The sequence below is a fragment of the Camelina sativa genome, chromosome 1 (assembly GCF_030686135.1).
Source record: "Camelina sativa cultivar CO46 ecotype springtype chromosome 1, ASM3068613v1".
NCBI lineage: Eukaryota > Viridiplantae > Streptophyta > Magnoliopsida > Brassicales > Brassicaceae > Camelina > Camelina sativa.
In genome coordinates, this window is record NC_141880.1 from 10,705,315 (window position 1) to 10,722,231 (window position 16,917).

At 36.7% G+C, this 16,917-nt stretch overlaps 2 protein-coding genes across 2 annotated transcripts; both read left to right on the forward strand.

Moving 5' to 3' along the window:
* LOC147949751 (uncharacterized) lies at positions 1-2,091 on the forward strand. The gene has a single exon (XM_087510400.1). It carries the CDS (start codon positions 1-3, stop codon positions 2,089-2,091), a length of 2,091 nt encoding a protein of 696 aa, XP_087366526.1.
* Positions 2,092-12,191: 10,100 nt separating this feature from the next.
* Positions 12,192-15,240, forward strand: LOC104788038 (auxin-responsive protein IAA7). Its single transcript, XM_010513720.2, has 5 exons — positions 12,192-13,404; positions 13,852-14,102; positions 14,359-14,494; positions 14,816-14,877; positions 14,964-15,240. Exons 1-5 carry the CDS (start codon positions 12,992-12,994, stop codon positions 15,002-15,004), a joined length of 903 nt encoding a protein of 300 aa, XP_010512022.2. The 5' UTR covers positions 12,192-12,991; the 3' UTR covers positions 15,005-15,240.
* Positions 15,241-16,917: the final 1,677 nt, after the last annotated feature.

Sequence of the window (16,917 nt, forward strand, 5' to 3'; positions counted from 1 at the left end):
ATGGTAAAATACAAACGTTACTCCTTGTATAAGGTAGTCTCCAAGATTATTGCTAATCGTTTGAAGGTTATATTGCCTTCATTCATTGCTCCTAATCAGTCAGCTTTCATAAAGGATAGGCTTCTGATGGAAAACCTGTTGCTTGCTTCAGAATTGGTGAAGGATTATCACAAGGAGTCCATCTCCCCTCGGTGTATGATGAAGATTGATATCTCCAAGGCCTTTGATTCAGTGCAATGGCCTTTTCTTATCAACATCCTCAAAGCTATTAATGTCCCCGCGGATTTCATTCATTGGATAGAACTCTGTATCTGCTCGGCTTCTTTTTCTGTGCAAGTCAATGGGGAGTTAGCTGGTTATTTCCACAGCAAAAGAGGTTTGAGGCAAGGATGTTCTTTATCCCCTTATCTATTTGTCATTTGTATGAATGTCCTGTCCCTAATGCTGGATAAGGCTGCTACTGATCATTGCATTGGTTATCACCCTCGCTGCAAAACAATGAACCTCACACACCTCTGCTTTGCTGATGATATTCTCATCTTTACTGATGGGAGCTCACACTCAATTGCGGAGACTCTAGCTGTTTTTGATAGGTTTGCCGCTGTCTCGGGCCTCAGAATAAGCCTTCAGAAATCCACGCTGTTCATGGCTGGTTTTTCAACTCAACATCAGCACGACATCCTACAGCACTTCCAGTTCTCTGTGGGCTCCCTCCCTGTTCGGTACATGGGACTCCCTCTCCTCACCCGTTCTATGACACATGTTGACTATCTTCCTCTCCTTGAGCGTATTCGTAGTCGTATCCCCTGCTGGACTGGTCGGTTTTTGTCTTTCGCGGGTAGACTTCAGTTGATCAAGTCGGTGTTATCTAGTCTCACCAATTTCTGGTTCTCTGCTTTCCGTTTGCCGAAGCGATGCCTTCAGGAGATTGATAGTCTCTTCTCGGCTTTCTTGTGGTCTGGTCCGGATCTAAATACTAAAAAGGCCAAAATCTCTTGGCTTGACGTGTGTAAACCAACGCATGAGGGAGGACTGGGGCTTCGTCGTTTGCAGGATACGAACACAGTGTGTATTTTGAAGCTCATTTGGCGACTAGTGTCTGCTAGTACCTCTCTTTGGGTCAACTGGGTTCGTAGGAACTTGATCCGCACTGGTTCGTTTTTCTCTGTCAATGAGAGGAGTGTTGGTGGATCATGGATGTGGAGGAAGATTTTGCAATACCGTGACCTTGCAGCGAATTTACATAAAAAGGAGATATCTACGGGCACTGAAACTTCATTCTGGTTTGATGTTTGGAGCCCTATTGGTCCGCTGTTTGCTCAACTTGGGAACCGGGGTAGTATTGATATGGGGATCCCACATAAGAGTACTGTGGCAGAGGCCCTCTCGCATCGACGACGACGGCATCGTGTTGATATTCTGAATCAGATTGAGGATGCTCTTGACTCTATCCGCCAATCAGTGCAACCTCAAGGTAGTGATCGTCCACTCTGGAAACAGAAGAATGGTTCTTTTAAGAGTAAATTCGCTTCCTATGATACTTGGTGTTTGATAAGGCAACCAAACGCTCTCTGTGCCTGGTCTGCAGGCGTTTGGTTCACTCATTCAACACCTAAGTACGCCTTTATAGCTTGGCTTGCTCACCATAATCGGCTCTCTACTGGTGACAAGTTGGTTCAGTGGAATGCTGCTGCAAATGGAGATTGTGTTCTCTGTCAGGGTTGTGGGGAAACGAGAGAACATCTTTTTTTCTCCTGCTCCTATTCCTCGAACGTGTGGTCTACTCTTGTTCAGACCTTGCTGGGAGCCCGGTTCACCACGTCTTGGGCAACATTGGCTTGGGACTCTTCTACTCCTCGCCTACCCCTGTTTGTCCTGCGGTATGTCTTCCAATCCACTATACACAGCCTATGGCGGGAACGTAATGCTCGAAGGCACGGTGAAGCTCCTACCTCGTCATCCACCCTTTGCCGCTTTATCCACAAGCAAGTCCGCAATCGTTTACTCACACTGACTTCCACCTCTGGCTATGAGAATGGACTCCAGCTCTGGTTCCAAAGTCATCCCTTCTCAACCATTTCAGTCTCTTAAACTCTTCTGTTGTTAAACTGTTGTTTTAAAATGTAAAACCAACTTTGGACCACTGTTGTTTTTTTCGGTGAATATAATTTAACATTCATACAAAAAAAATAAAAAAATACAAACGTTACCAATGCCACTCGAAAAATATAAAGCAAACCATAAAACTCGAAAAGTAAAGAGGTTCACGGTGATTAGCGTTAGTTTCTTTCAAATATTGAAGCCACAAAATGCAATAAATATTTAATTAAAGGGCATTAATATGTTCACCGTTCAAAGAATCCAAAGCCAACATTTTTTTTCAGTTTTGTTTTATGAAGTTATGACTTATGACCCTGCCTTTCTGGCATTGACCACTAAAAGCTGAACTTACCTCAACTTATGACGTGGACACCTTTGTGCATATTGAAACTGGGCTCAAGTTAACGTTGTTTTTATTCTCTTGTATGTATTAATGAAATTGGGCTCACATTAGCTTTAAGCGGTCCTGAGGTGTCAGTAGTAGATAAATAGAGCTATGAATAGGGTGTGTTTTGTGATATGACCCGAATTATATAACACCACAAAATACGTACAATGACCTTAAATCCACAGCAGGGGATTGAAAGATTGCAATTTGCAACATTACGTTTTTGAGATCCAAAGTAATCTAGAGATAATGGTTTGGAATTTTTGTTTTGATTTTTAAGCTAAAAAACATTAAAAATAGTGAAAATTAAAGTGTAAATGGTAAATCAAGCAGTAGACAGAAAAAAAAGCAATAAACAGAATAGTTTATTTACAAACCTCAGCGGTTCTAGGTTGAATAAAGATTCCAAAGTAGTTTGTTTCATAGCTTGAGTCCTTCTATATTGGTCGGAATCCTCCGTTGAATGCTTGTAGGTCCAAATTAAGTAGTTATGAGTTCAACTGATTTGTAAAATAAATAGCTCCTTTATTCGAACTCTCATTGGACCGATTCCACTCCGAAAAATGCTCTAAATAAGGTAAGAATATATTCCAAATAGTCGTTTGGCTGGAAGAATTGATTTTTGACTTCGTTCGTGTTGAACAAGACTCAAGGATCTTCTTGGATAGTCTTATTATTATATCAAGTGATATCACTGATACGCATTTGTAATTGTAACGCCCGCGAACCAAAACTCTGCGTTTTGGGGGTGGGTGTCGATCGACACCCATGGTGGTGTCGGTCGACACCACTTATTTCTGGTTCGACCAGATTGATTTAATTATCGATTTGGACCGGTTTGGTTTAAGGGAAACCATTGGACAAAGGTTTAAAAAGGAGAAAACGACCTAGGGTTGTGTTTTTGTTGTCTCACGCCGCTTTGAGAGAAAACAAAAGAGAGAAAACTGTTCTTGAGGTTCTAGAGGGAGATTGTGAGATTTTAAGGCTTTGCGGGTGAGATCTTGCTGTGGGAGTGAGGATTCAAGGCTAGGAACGTGTGGGAAGCTTGTTGGGAGTGTGGATTCGTTCATTGTTGGTCAGAAACTTCCTGCAAAGAGGTGAGTGCATGACCATGGCTAATCTAAGCCCTTGATTTCCTTGTTCTTGCTTGTTTGTTGTTGTTTTGTGTGTTTTCTTGTTGGGGATTGGTTGCTACAGGTTACCAAGGATGATTCCGGCATGGGTTGGAGTATTGGACGATTTGGAAGAGGTTGAGAAGCGAGATCCGACTCTCGGCTTCGAGCGGATCGTAGTTGCAGGTGGAGTATCGATTGACACCAGCAAGATGGCATCGATTGACACTAGGCTGGTGTCGGCCGACACCTCCCTTCCAGCGAGATGATGTTCATTTTCCTGGTTTGTGTGTTTTGTTTGTTGGTTGTGTGGAACATTGGATCATTGTTGCTTGTGTGTATAGCCCAGTAGATGGGAAGATTGTCTCACTGAGTATTTATCAAATACTCATGTATCTCAATTTGTGTTTGTGGTGCAGGTAAAGGCAAAGTGTGATCGTGGAATCAAGGCGATGAAGAGGAGGATGTTCTAGGGTCTCACTTGGTTGTTGTCTGGCTTTTGTTAGATTGCTAGAGTTGAGTCCTAGAATGTTGTTTAGGATTGCTGGTTTTCTGGTTTATATTGATTTGGATCTTTAGTTTATGGTTTTGGAATTATTACGGTTTACTTGATATTGGTTATTGGTTTGTTGGTTATATATTGGTATTTGTTATTCCGCTGTTAGTGAGACTGCGGACCAGAGTGTGACAGCAGAGGGTGTTGGCGAGTCGTAGGGTGACCAGGGGGATTCCATAAGTGTGGCCGAAGGGGGCAGTGTTGATGCTCCAGTAGCCGGTGATGTTAGGGCCCCGGGTGCGGGTGTCCCAGTTGGTGGAGTCTCGGGTGTCGACTTTGCGGGTTTGCTGGCACAATTGTTAGAGCGGTTGCCACCAGTGGCACCGACTCAGGCTCAGGTAGTGCCACCAATGGTGGCGGAGGAGTGGCAGCCAGTGGCTGCGGATGTGGGGGTCCATTCTCGTTATATCAACATGTTGACATAGATGGACCGTATTGGTACTGAGCGGTTTTCGGGAGGTACAGATCCTACCGATGCGTATGCGTGGAGGACGAGTGTGGAACGTAACTTCCATACTCTGAGATGTCCTTACTGGGGTCCACTATTTGACTGGTTATGCTCAGTTGTGATGGAGTTCTGAGGCCTTCTACCTCCACGCGGCATTGCTCCGTTAGGCTTTCGCCCATTGATTCATAATTTTCAGATGTACTAACAAGTGCATCAAGTCTTGGGCTGACATCATCTTGGAGTTCAACCGCAAGTATTTCCCTAGGGAGGCACTGGATAGGTTGGAGGTGCAGTTCCTTCAGCTAGCTCAGGGGACTTAATCAGTGCGGGAGCTTGACTTGGAGTTTAGTCAACTTTTGAGGTACAGGGGTCGGGATATAGAGTCCGAGGAGGCCCTACGTGATGACTTGAGGGTTCATTGTAGGGGCCCTACGTGGTGACTTGAGGGTTCATTTTAGGGGCCGGAGTTATGCTTCGCGTGCAGAGCTGGTTGAGACTGCAACAGGGATTGAGGAGGATATCCGGGCATAGTCAGTGGCGGCTAGCCCAGCAGTTCAACCTAGTAAGGCTCAGCACCAGAGAGGTTCTAGCAAGGGCGGTAAGCCTATGCAGGGAACCAAGAGGAGGTGGGAAGCTAGGAAGACGTCGATTGTGCGGGTTGCTTCAAGTGTGGGAGCAAGGATCACAAGTTTGCTAGCTTTCCTTAATTAAAATTAAAAGTATAATTTTATGCTTTTAATTTAATTTTGATTTATTTTTTAAATGAAATATTAGATGGAAATTCTGATTCGTTGAAAGAAGAGGGGGTGAATGGAGAGGTTCACCCCTAGGGGTGAGCCTAAGTATTTTTTTTTGTTTGGCCTTTGTGGCGGTTCTGTTTAGGACATTTGTTTGGCCTTCGTGGCAGCCCGTGGGGCAGTGAGATGATCCTTGTGTGGTCATGAGGTATTCGAGTGAGGGGATATGTGGTGTGTAGGACATTTTGCTGTCTTACGCGAGCCATAGGAAGAAAACCTGTATAGGGATAGGAATCAGACGTGTTCAGAATTTTTTGCTCGCGACTCTTGGGGGACTTCGTTCTCCTAGTACCGCCATATTCTAAGACTTTGTGGTTTGGGAGTGTGGTTGGTATATTGACTTCGGATGACGATCCGAAGACGCGCTGTAGGGTGACGATCCGAGAGACGAATATTGGATTTTTCTTTATACATTATGGCATGCGGGTTTAGGCCCGATGAGGAGCCAACATTATGGCATGCAGACTTAGGTCTGATGAAGAGCCAATAAAAACTCAAGGTTTAGGCCTGTGAGTAAAGGAAAGTCCAAAAGTCGAGAGCAAATAACGCCTGGAGTGTGAGTCTATCACCTAGAGGTGACCTTTCGTATATCGGTCGGAGGAGTACGGGCCGTGGAGTCGGTAGCACATGATTCCTTGGCTGAGTGGTGTTCGAGATTCAAGGACAAATCTATTTTGGTTGGGGAGAATTGTAATGCCTGCGAACCAAAACTCTGCGTTTTGGGGGTGAGTGTCGGTCGACACCACTTATTTCTGGTTCGACCAAATTGATTTAATTATCGATTTGGACCGGTTTGGTTTAAGGGAAACCATTGGACCAAGGTTTAAAAAGGAGAAAACAACCTAGGGCCGTGTTTTTGTTGTCTCACGCCGCTTTGTGAGAAAACAAAAGAGAGAAAACTGTTCTTGAGGTTCTAGAGGGAGATTGTGAGATTTTAAGGCTTTGTGGGCGAGATCTTGTTGTGGGAGTGAGATTCAAGCCTAGGAACGTGTGGGAAGCTTGCTGGGAGTGTGGATTCGTTCATTGTTGGTCAGAAATTTCCTGCAAAGAGGTGAGTGCATGACCATGGCTAATCTAAGCCCTTGATTTCCTTGTTCTTTCTTTTTGTTGTTGTTTTGTGTGTTTTCTTGTTGGGGATTGGTTTCTACAGGTTCGTAAGGATGATTCCGGCATGGGTTGGAGTATTGGACGATTTGGAAGAGGTTGAAAAGCGAGATCCGACTCTCGGCTTCGAGCGGATCGCAGTTGCAAGATGGCATCGATCGACACTGTGGGGTAGTGTCGGTCAACACCAATGATAGTGTCGGTCGACACCTCCCTTCCAGCGAGATGATGTTCGTTTTCCTGGTTTGTGTGTTTTGTTTGTTGTTTGTGTGGAACATTGGATCATTGTTGCTTGTGTGTATAGCCTAGTAGATGGGAGGATTGCCTCACTGAGTATTTATCAAATACTCATGCATCTCAATTTGTGTTTGTGGTGTAGGTAAAGGCAAAGTGTGATCGTGGAATCAAGACGATGAAGAGGAGGATGTTCTAGGGTCTCGCTTGGTTGTTGTCTGGCTTTTGTTAGATTGCTAGAGTTGAGTCTTAGAATGTTGTTTAGAATTGCTGGTTTTCTGGTTTATGTTGATTTGGATCTTTAGTTTATGGTTTTGGAATTATTACGGTTTACTTGATATTGGTTATTGGTTTATTAGTTATTTATTGGTATTTGTTATTTTGTTGTTGTTTGTGATTGTCGTTAGGTGACTAGTGAGTATGAGACACTAATTGTAGTTTATTTATTATTATTATTTATTATTTTTTAAAAAAACGGGTCTAGTGGGGTGTGATAAACTGATACACAAATTATTTTTAATAATAAGCATGAAAGAGTTATGATTAAATTTAGTAGGTTATGTTATGACAACAACACTAATATAAATCATTAGATCTAAATCACTTCTATTTGATAGGTCTGCTTACATATTGTCACTATCTACCGACATTAGGAATTGTATTACACAATTTTTAGTACGTTAACAGTATATATATCATAATTGTTACATTAACAGTACGAATAGCTTTATAATTATGATATATATTTATATATGTATGTATATCATAATTATATGTAAATGGAAATACGTATTTTAGTAATACAATTTATATCCATTTACACATAATTATGATATACATATATATATATATATTAAGATTCATAATTTCTAAATTACCCATCTATACATGTATGCGAGCACAATCACTAGTTAGTATACAAATGTAAGAAATAACCGATGAGATTCAAAAAATAAATTTGTCTTTTTCATTTATACCTTTATAAAATAGTTAATGTACTATGTGGATGACTTAAAAAAGAGAGACATTTTCTGCTCTTTTTAAAATATCAGAAAGATAAAAAGAGATGTCAAAATCAGATCCAAACTATATAACCTTGACGATGTCAATGCGTATTCACACTAACACTAGGAGTGGCTTCACCCTCAAGAATACATTTCTTTAATCAGGCAGTTCAGTCTATGTCTATGTTTAACCATTTTACTTATGGTTGAGAGGCTTTATTAAAACTAAAAAATGATAGTAATAAACTTATAACTAATAACCGTATACAGACTCATATAACTATTCATTATTTCTACTGTTATATAATAATTAAAATATTATATTTCTACACTTTTGGTTCTTACACATGCGCTAATTAAAGATTTTAATTAGATCAAATTTTAGAAAGATAGAAGGGAAATATAGCTTTTGTCCCCATGTTTGGCTAACTGTAATCATCCCAAACAATCCTTATGATCTAATATAACATCAGTTGAACAAAAAAAAGATCAAATTTTAGAAAGATGATGTAGCCGCTGAATTAACTAGGACATTGCGATATTTTAAAACTTCGTTTATGAGATTCAAAAAATACACAAAGATCTATCATATGATATCGAAAATTGAAAATTATATATGTGCACTCGATGACAAAAAACCATGAAGGGGACATTGCTTTTTAAGTCAAAAGCTATTTGACAAAAGATCGAGGCGATTTACTATAGAATATTGTTTCTACCGAGATTGATCGTATCAACCGCTAAAAATTATCAAAAAAATTTTAAGGAACCAGATATTATATCGAATTGCTCACTGTATAAACCATTTGCATTCGCATCCTTGCACATAACAGCTTATAAACTCTAAGAATCGAAGGTAGGTATTGTACATGTACATCTAATATTTATAAGCTCATAATAAAGAAATAAATCTAAGTAAACATATTCATTATTTCTTAGCTGATGATAATATAAGAGGTGTTACAAACTTAAAACTAACTGAACTTATCGTAGCATTATTTCTTACATGATGAAGATTTCTATTTACATAGGAGATAAAAGAGAAAACATGTACTAGAAAATTGAGGATTGGGTTGGTGGAGTGGTATAAAGAAATGGTTAATGGGTGAGGGATGTTGACAAGGCAAAGACAAGAGCCTGATTTGATGGGGTTTGGTATGTTTCTTTCGACGTGACTTGTCTCTCCCTCTTCATCACTCACTCTAATTTCCTAAGAGATTAAAGGACTCTTAAGAGATTGAAGGAATCTCCAAGTCCAAGTGTTGAAGTGTATATTCATTCAGTCGCGAATTTCAAATATTTCAACTAGGTTTGTGCATTTGACCACAGTTTATATCTTAATGAATTGTACAAGTGTTACTACCGTGGTTTAAGGGGAATTTAACTTGTAAATATTTTTGTTAGAGTTATAAATGATTAGAAAAACTAGGCTTACACATTTGGGAGATAGGATCAAGGAAGATCGGAGAAAGATCAAAAGTGGGTTAGCTAGTTTAAATAATTAGGTAAAATTAGTATTGAATATGATTATTTTAAATAATCTCAAATACATTTGAGTATTTTTATATAATTTTGGTAATTTTTAGATGTTTAATTATATATAAATGTAATACTGATAGTCGTAGTACTCATATCAAAACCATTTTCCGTACAATATAAGAAACTGAACAAAACAAACATCTACTATATTGTAGGGTCTGCTTAAAGACTAGGTACTTTGAATGTGTATTTTAGATTTTTTTGTCCATCAATACTGTAAAATACTAACAAAAGCGAGATAACATTTATGCTTCCAAAATGTTAAATTAATTGTAAAATATGTGTTTCCAAAATTCAGGCCACAATAACACAAGTTTTATAGTTCCAAAAAACTACAATAACTCATTGAATTTTTTATTTTTTTGACTAAAGATGATATCTGGACTGGAAAAAATGTTTAGACGAATCCAAAAGGTCGTAGGATCTAATAATGGTAGCCGATATGAAAAAATTATTAAAAACTTATCTAAATCTAAGGAGATTAATGAATCTCGGCTAAAGTAATAGACTAAAGCAATAGGTATATATTACTTATTTATAAGTTTAGTAATTCTTAATTTAAAAGTAATAATGCTTTTCTAATTTTTATTTTTAAAAAGACAAAGTATAAAATAAATAAAATAGTGAAAATAATTATTAGGAAAAAGAAAATTGGTTTAGCTTATACTGTTGGATGTTTATCCCTGACTAGACTTAATAAAACCGGTCAATTACCGGAAAAAATGGGCATACTTAAGATTAAAAGATACTATTACCTGTCTAATCCATGTGCTATTCATATTTTATGAACTGGGATCGGGCCATTTGTGTTTCAAGTGTTTCTATTCTTTTGGTATCTAATGATTAACTAAAAAACAATTAGACAAAATTGACTCCTATCTTGCTATATTTACAAACTCAAACAATTTAATAATTTATCAGTATGCAAATAAATATTTTCACTAATCCATGCATGTTTTCTGTCGAATTAAGGTACGTTCATGTGGCTTTACATGATTGGAAGTTTAGGGAATAAATTTTCTAAAATTATGTATATCTAATTAATATGGAATATTTATGATCAATTGATAATTTCATAAGTATCACGGATATTGAGGAATATGTTCATCACTTCAGAGTAAGATGGTCAAAAAAAAATACAGTATTTATTATCAGTGTTATTATTTACGATAACTCGTACAGTATTGTTGTAACTATTTTTACAGAATGTTGAGTTCGAAATTGTGGGATATTTCTATAATTAAAATGGTTTTTTTTCAGACATGCATGTACTGAATGTACATATGCCTTTTTATATGGTCAAACAGTTTCTGAAATATACAGGTTTACTAGTTCCCTAAGTCGGGTTTCATGCTGACATTTATAATAAATGAACTAACTCTGTAATTCTCTTCAGAAACTTTTTTTTTTTATTTTTTAAATCCATAATGTCCAAACTTTTTCAAGTAGCTAAAAACTAGACATATGTAATGGTAGAGTGTTTGACAAAAAAAAAATGTAATGGTAGTGTACATTGCTCTGAGATTCTTCATGGAGTTCTGGTCAAGTTTTCTATGAGTGATACAATTAGCCAAAAGTCAGATCTAGTGAAGTGCATAATACTTTTTGCTTTGTTTGATTGATTATATAAATGGGAATCGATGGTAAGTCCAAATATGGGATATTCGAAAGAAACCAACAAATTTTACGTCAAAAAAAAATAAAGTTGTGGTGGTACAATAATTAAGAGCGTTTTGGTGCCATGTTCGGTACGGTTGGCCACTTTGATATTGATATGGTTTGTATTTTTTTAGTTAATTAGTTTAGATTTCAAATCAAAACACTTGATTACAAGGATGCATAACACTCTAAATCACTAGGTAGCTAAAACACATGTCAATCTTGCCGGTTGAACCGGATAAAAAATCAGTGGTAGTTCAATCCATAAGATTACGGCCACTCGTGAAAGAAGATTACTAATATACGACTTTGGCGAGTTACAACTCTTCACGATAAGATGTTTCGTCTAAATAATTTCATAGTGGTTAGAAGAATTCTGAATTCCCAATGTTATCATTCACCCAAATAAAGGCGTTCTTTTCATAACTATTATCTTTTTCCTGAAAAACTGTTTTCATATAAAATGTTATTATTAATTAATTAATAGTTTAATACTATGAAAGTTACAATTATCTCTTTCACTTTCAAAATCGAAGTGTCTATAATATGTTTATGCTCACGTGTAACTCTAAATGCTGTAAGATAGATTTTCATCGAGCTTCTCCCAACTCCCAAAGAACCATCCTCATTTCTCGTCGTCAGCCATGATGCAAATGGCCCTTGAATACTATTTTTTTTCTTGTGTTGGGAAGAAGAAGATTGAAGTTACTCTACACTCAGTGTCCTCACTTAGAACATGAACCTAGACCAACAAATAGATTCTCCGTTTATATACCACAAATGTCTACTCTTTTATTATGAGTCTGTTATTATTATTATTATTTTTTTTCCCATTTGTTTAGTAGTAGCCTGTATTATTATTATTATTATTTTTTCCCCATTTGTTTAGTAGTAGCCTGTATTATCTATTCATTACGTTTAACTAACACATTTAATAACCAAGATGGTACAGAATAAAACGGGAGACCGTATGCAATTAAATTAATATATATATATATATATATATATATGACTGGTATTGCTCGACACAAACTAATTATAATGTTTGACCAATTTGATTAACGGAATTTCACCGCCCAATTCCACTTGCTTTGTATGCGATGAACAGTTGACCAGAGGAGACATTGTGTACCAAATAGGCTATTATTAACAAATCTCACAAAGGAGTAATTAATACAATTCATACATAGACACGTTGAGTGTTAGGTCCCGATCAGAGTTTAGTAACACAAGAACACGAGGTCTTTTTAATAGGTAGTTATGACTACCTTCTATGGTTGCTTTTTATTGATTTATGTAGAAGAGACTATTGAGTCCCAAGAGATAAAGATAACACCAGGAGATAACACCAAAACCATAACAAGAATATCCAAACTAAAATAAAAAAACCAAAACACCAACACCACGTTCCCGAAGCTTCTTCACCGCCTAATCCACATAACGTGGGTTCGGCCTTCTGACACGTACGGGCCTTCTATCCTGCGCAAGCCCATCATTGAGAGAACTTATTCTTTTTTTCTTTTACAAACAATCTGAATTCGTTTCTTACTTTATATAGTAGCTAGTAGTATTATAAACTACCTAGCTACAGTTATATGTGCTCAAGCTAGCTAGCTTTATACACAATAGATCCTAATGAATATGTGACCTTCCTCGTAATAAAACATAATTTCCCAAAACAAAAAAGAGAAAAACATAATTTCCCGGTCACTAATCAAAAACTTTCTAGCTGGATGATTAACTAAACAAAATTATCTCAACTTAAATTTGTAGTAACAGAGAATAAGTGATTACCTAATATCTAATCAAGCCCACGCAGTGGCGGATCCAGCCAAAGTTTGGATCAGATGCAAAAAGAGCAAAAATTATTTTTAGAAGAGATTTGAACCCTTCACCTCTTGAATTATGTGGTGCATTCATTACCACTAAACCACTTATATCAACAATGTTAATACAAAATCAAACTAGTTTTATATTTTATATGGTTCAGTTGCACCTCGTCCAACCTATGTGGGTCCGACCCTGGGCCCACGTGTCATAAACCCCACATATGAAGAAAAAAAGAGAGCAAAGGACATGCACATGCAATTACACGAATACATACACCCCACCACCATCCTCTCTCCCTTATATTATTATTGCCCCTTCCCTCTCCTTTCTTCTTCCCCTCTTACCTCTTCAGAGAGAGAAACAATACATTTCTAATCCACTACAAGTAATTAATATGATCGGACAACTTATGAACCTCAAGGCGACGGAGCTCTGTCTCGGCCTCCCCGGTGGCGCTGAAGCCGTTGAGAGTCCTGCCAAATCGGCGGTGGGAAGCAAGAGAGGCTTCTCCGAGACCGTTGATCTCATGCTCAATCTTCAATCTAACAAAGAAGGCTCCGTTGATCTAAACAACGTCGCCGCATCTACCAAGGAGAAAACTCTCCTTAAAGACCCTGCCAAGCCTCCTGCTAAGTAAGTTACATATATACGTGTTTATTTATATATTTATTTTCACTTGGACTACGTATCAACAATTTGATCCACACATGTATAAAACATATAGTTATATTATATGTCCTCCAAAATTACAAATATTGTGAGGGGTAAACTATAAACATACGAACAAAATACAAATTCTTGAATGTTAAATATTACATATATACTTTCCATATGCATAATCCTTTTTTTTTGGGGGTTAAAAAAACTTTGATATAAATTTATTTTCTAACAATATTATACCAAGAAAATAATTTAATAATAATTAAAGTGTGGTTGATGCTTAAACACCAATATATACATGCGTACAAGCAAACATGAAATAATACATGTTATAATCAAGCCAATATGGTACATAATGCATGGTAACTAATAATTACATCGGTTGATTTACACATTTATAAATAATGTTGTTGTCTGTAGAGCACAAGTGGTGGGTTGGCCACCTGTGAGGAACTACAGGAAGAACATAATGACGCAACAGAAGGCCAGCGGCACGGAAGAGGCCAGCAGCGAGAAGGCCGGCAGCGGCAGTGGAGGAGCGGCTGGAGCCGGCTTGGTGAAGGTGTCCATGGACGGTGCTCCATATCTCAGAAAAGTTGACCTCAAGATGTACAAAAGCTACCAGGATCTCTCTGATGCCTTGGCCAAAATGTTCAGCTCCTTCACTATGGGTACGTGTTAGAAATTTCATATCGAAAAGTATGGAAAAACTAAATTGGTATATAACATATATATTATTTACTATATCTATTCATATATACAAACTCATGACGCTGACCAAGATAGAACTACACATTCGCATCTTATACATATGAACAAGATGTAATCAAGCTAAATGTGTACGACTTAACTATGTAGTATATACGAATAATGACATTACAAGCACATAAATTTATATGATTTTTGAATGTCTTGAATAATTTCAAGGAAACTATGGAGCACAAGGAATGATAGATTTCATGAACGAGAGCAAGCTTATGAATCTCCTCAATAGTTCTGAGTATGTCCCAAGCTACGAGGACAAAGATGGTGATTGGATGCTCGTCGGCGATGTCCCATGGGAGTGAGTCAAACTTAATCACTAACGTTTCATATTTTTTAACTTATAACTTGACTCATTAACCACATTTCCGAAATTGGTAGAGACACAGCCAAAGATACTCAACATCCATGTTTGATAAATAAGTACAACCATGCATTGGTTGGCAAGAGACAAGAGGATCTTTCAAATTATACAATAGTATCAATAAGTTTAGAGCTCATTTCGTAGCTGGCACAACAACTTCTTCTCACCACTTATTTCTTAAAACCTTATAGAATAAGCTTTTAATGTTAACGACTCCTATACTAATGTTCTAACCGTAAACTTGAATATCTCTTTCAGAATGTTTGTCGAGTCTTGCAAACGTTTGCGCATTATGAAGGGATCTGAAGCAATTGGACTTGGTACATCCCTAACTCTTTAATTTTTATTTCATTTTTTCCTTTCTATTTAAATAAATGTTAATTATGTTATCTTGGCTTTGTTATAGCCCCGAGAGCAATGGAGAAGTACTGCAAGAACAGATCTTAGAGTCAAAAAAAAAAAAAAAAAAAAGAACTATCAATGCTCAACAATATGACGGGTTCTTGATTTTATATGTATTTTTTATATGATTTTATGTGGTTTTCTCCCTATATATATGTGTGTTGTAATTTTAAATACTTGATGGGAATATAGGGCAATAGTATTATTTTACCAGTAAGATGTGGACAAATTTGTAATGTGACCAAAAGAGAGGAAACTTCAAAATCTCTGTGTTTGTGTCATATTTATTGCCCCAACATGTGTCTGTCGGTTTGATGATCAATCACAACTTGATATATATGCATATATAAATTATGTGTATGTACATGTACATGTGTTTTGATCCCTACTATGCCTCTTGTCGTTTCTTGTGTGGGTTATTATAGTTTTATTTTTCGCAAAATGAATAATTACTTGTTATGTTAATGACATCTTAGCTTATATTTCGTTCTTTCTAAAAATAAAACTTAATTATCAATATGTTAAATCTGCTGTGATTCATCATAATATTTGTGACAAATTTGCAATGAACTTTTGATGCGAAAGCTATATTGGAGAAGATTTGTGTGTGTGTGTGTGTAGCAATTATTGAATTTATAGTTTGCAATGTTAAATAACCGTGCGTGTAAAATGACTGTCTGGTATTGGAGGTAGTCGCAAAAAATGTAACGGGAGATATGTGGATACATTGATCTTTCAAGCCTACTAATTACAATATTGTATTAAACAAGCCACATACTCGTTTTTTTTTTTTTGGTTTAAATGTTACACATATTCGTAGTATTGGTAAACTTTTTGTTAACATGAGAAGTGTTAGTTGGCTTTAAGAATCCGACTTCGTATCGACACTTACTCGAAGTCTTTAATCAATCAACATATCCACGAACAAAAAGTAGAAATCAAAGTTGGTTTGTTGTCATTTCGTCATAAATTGAAATCCTAATTTTTTCGGACATGTGGTCCGTAATCTGTCATATTATAAACTAACTGATGATTATACATGTGTGGCAGATTTACAAGATTAATTAAGCCATCTCTCCAAAAATATGTTGTTTTCCTAATTTCAATCCATGTAAAAGATATTCATTAATTATAAACAACTTTTTGTATAATTAATTTATTATACACTCCCACAAGAGGACATAAACTTAGTCCAACAGTTTTAATATTCGAATATTTCGTTCATATTTACAATTTGTTGACTTACGAGTTATTATGGTTCTTATTGGTTGATAAATCATTCATATTTAATAATCTCATCTAAATTATGTAAGTCGTTGATGCTTCCAATTAGTTCCAAACAGTATAATTTGACCTCTTTTGCGCTCTAATTTTGTGGGAGGAATTTATTAAATTCAGGGCCCATGAGGGTTAGGGAACAAGAGCATGTGGATGTTCATGGGTCTTTTAATTCATATGGCAATTATGTTATTGTAATTTGTACCCTATTTTCCCGATCACGAGAAGAAAGTTTCATCCTATTTTATAATTTGTCTCAATGTTTTGTGTCATATTCAAAATTTAATTATACTAGCATAAATATAGATATAGTATATGCCCGATCATTTTATCGGAAAAAATTAACCAAACCAAGGTCAAACGTGCAATATGATAATGACTTTGTACCCAAACAAAAACTAAAGCAATGCGCAATCTTATGGGTCCTAATTAACTAATTTTTAAACACCAACAATATTTGACTATTTAATTCTTCTTATGAATAGTAACTATACTACGTACGCACTCCTATATATCATGAAATTTTGAATTAAATTATAAGCTTAGAGCCATATATTAATTCAGCTAAGTCCAGGTCCATTGAAAATTCAGGCATATTACAAATTAAGTCGACTAATGCAGAGTTTAAGGGTAAGGTATATTGGTAGTACCAAGCTCGATCACATAAATCTATTTTAAAT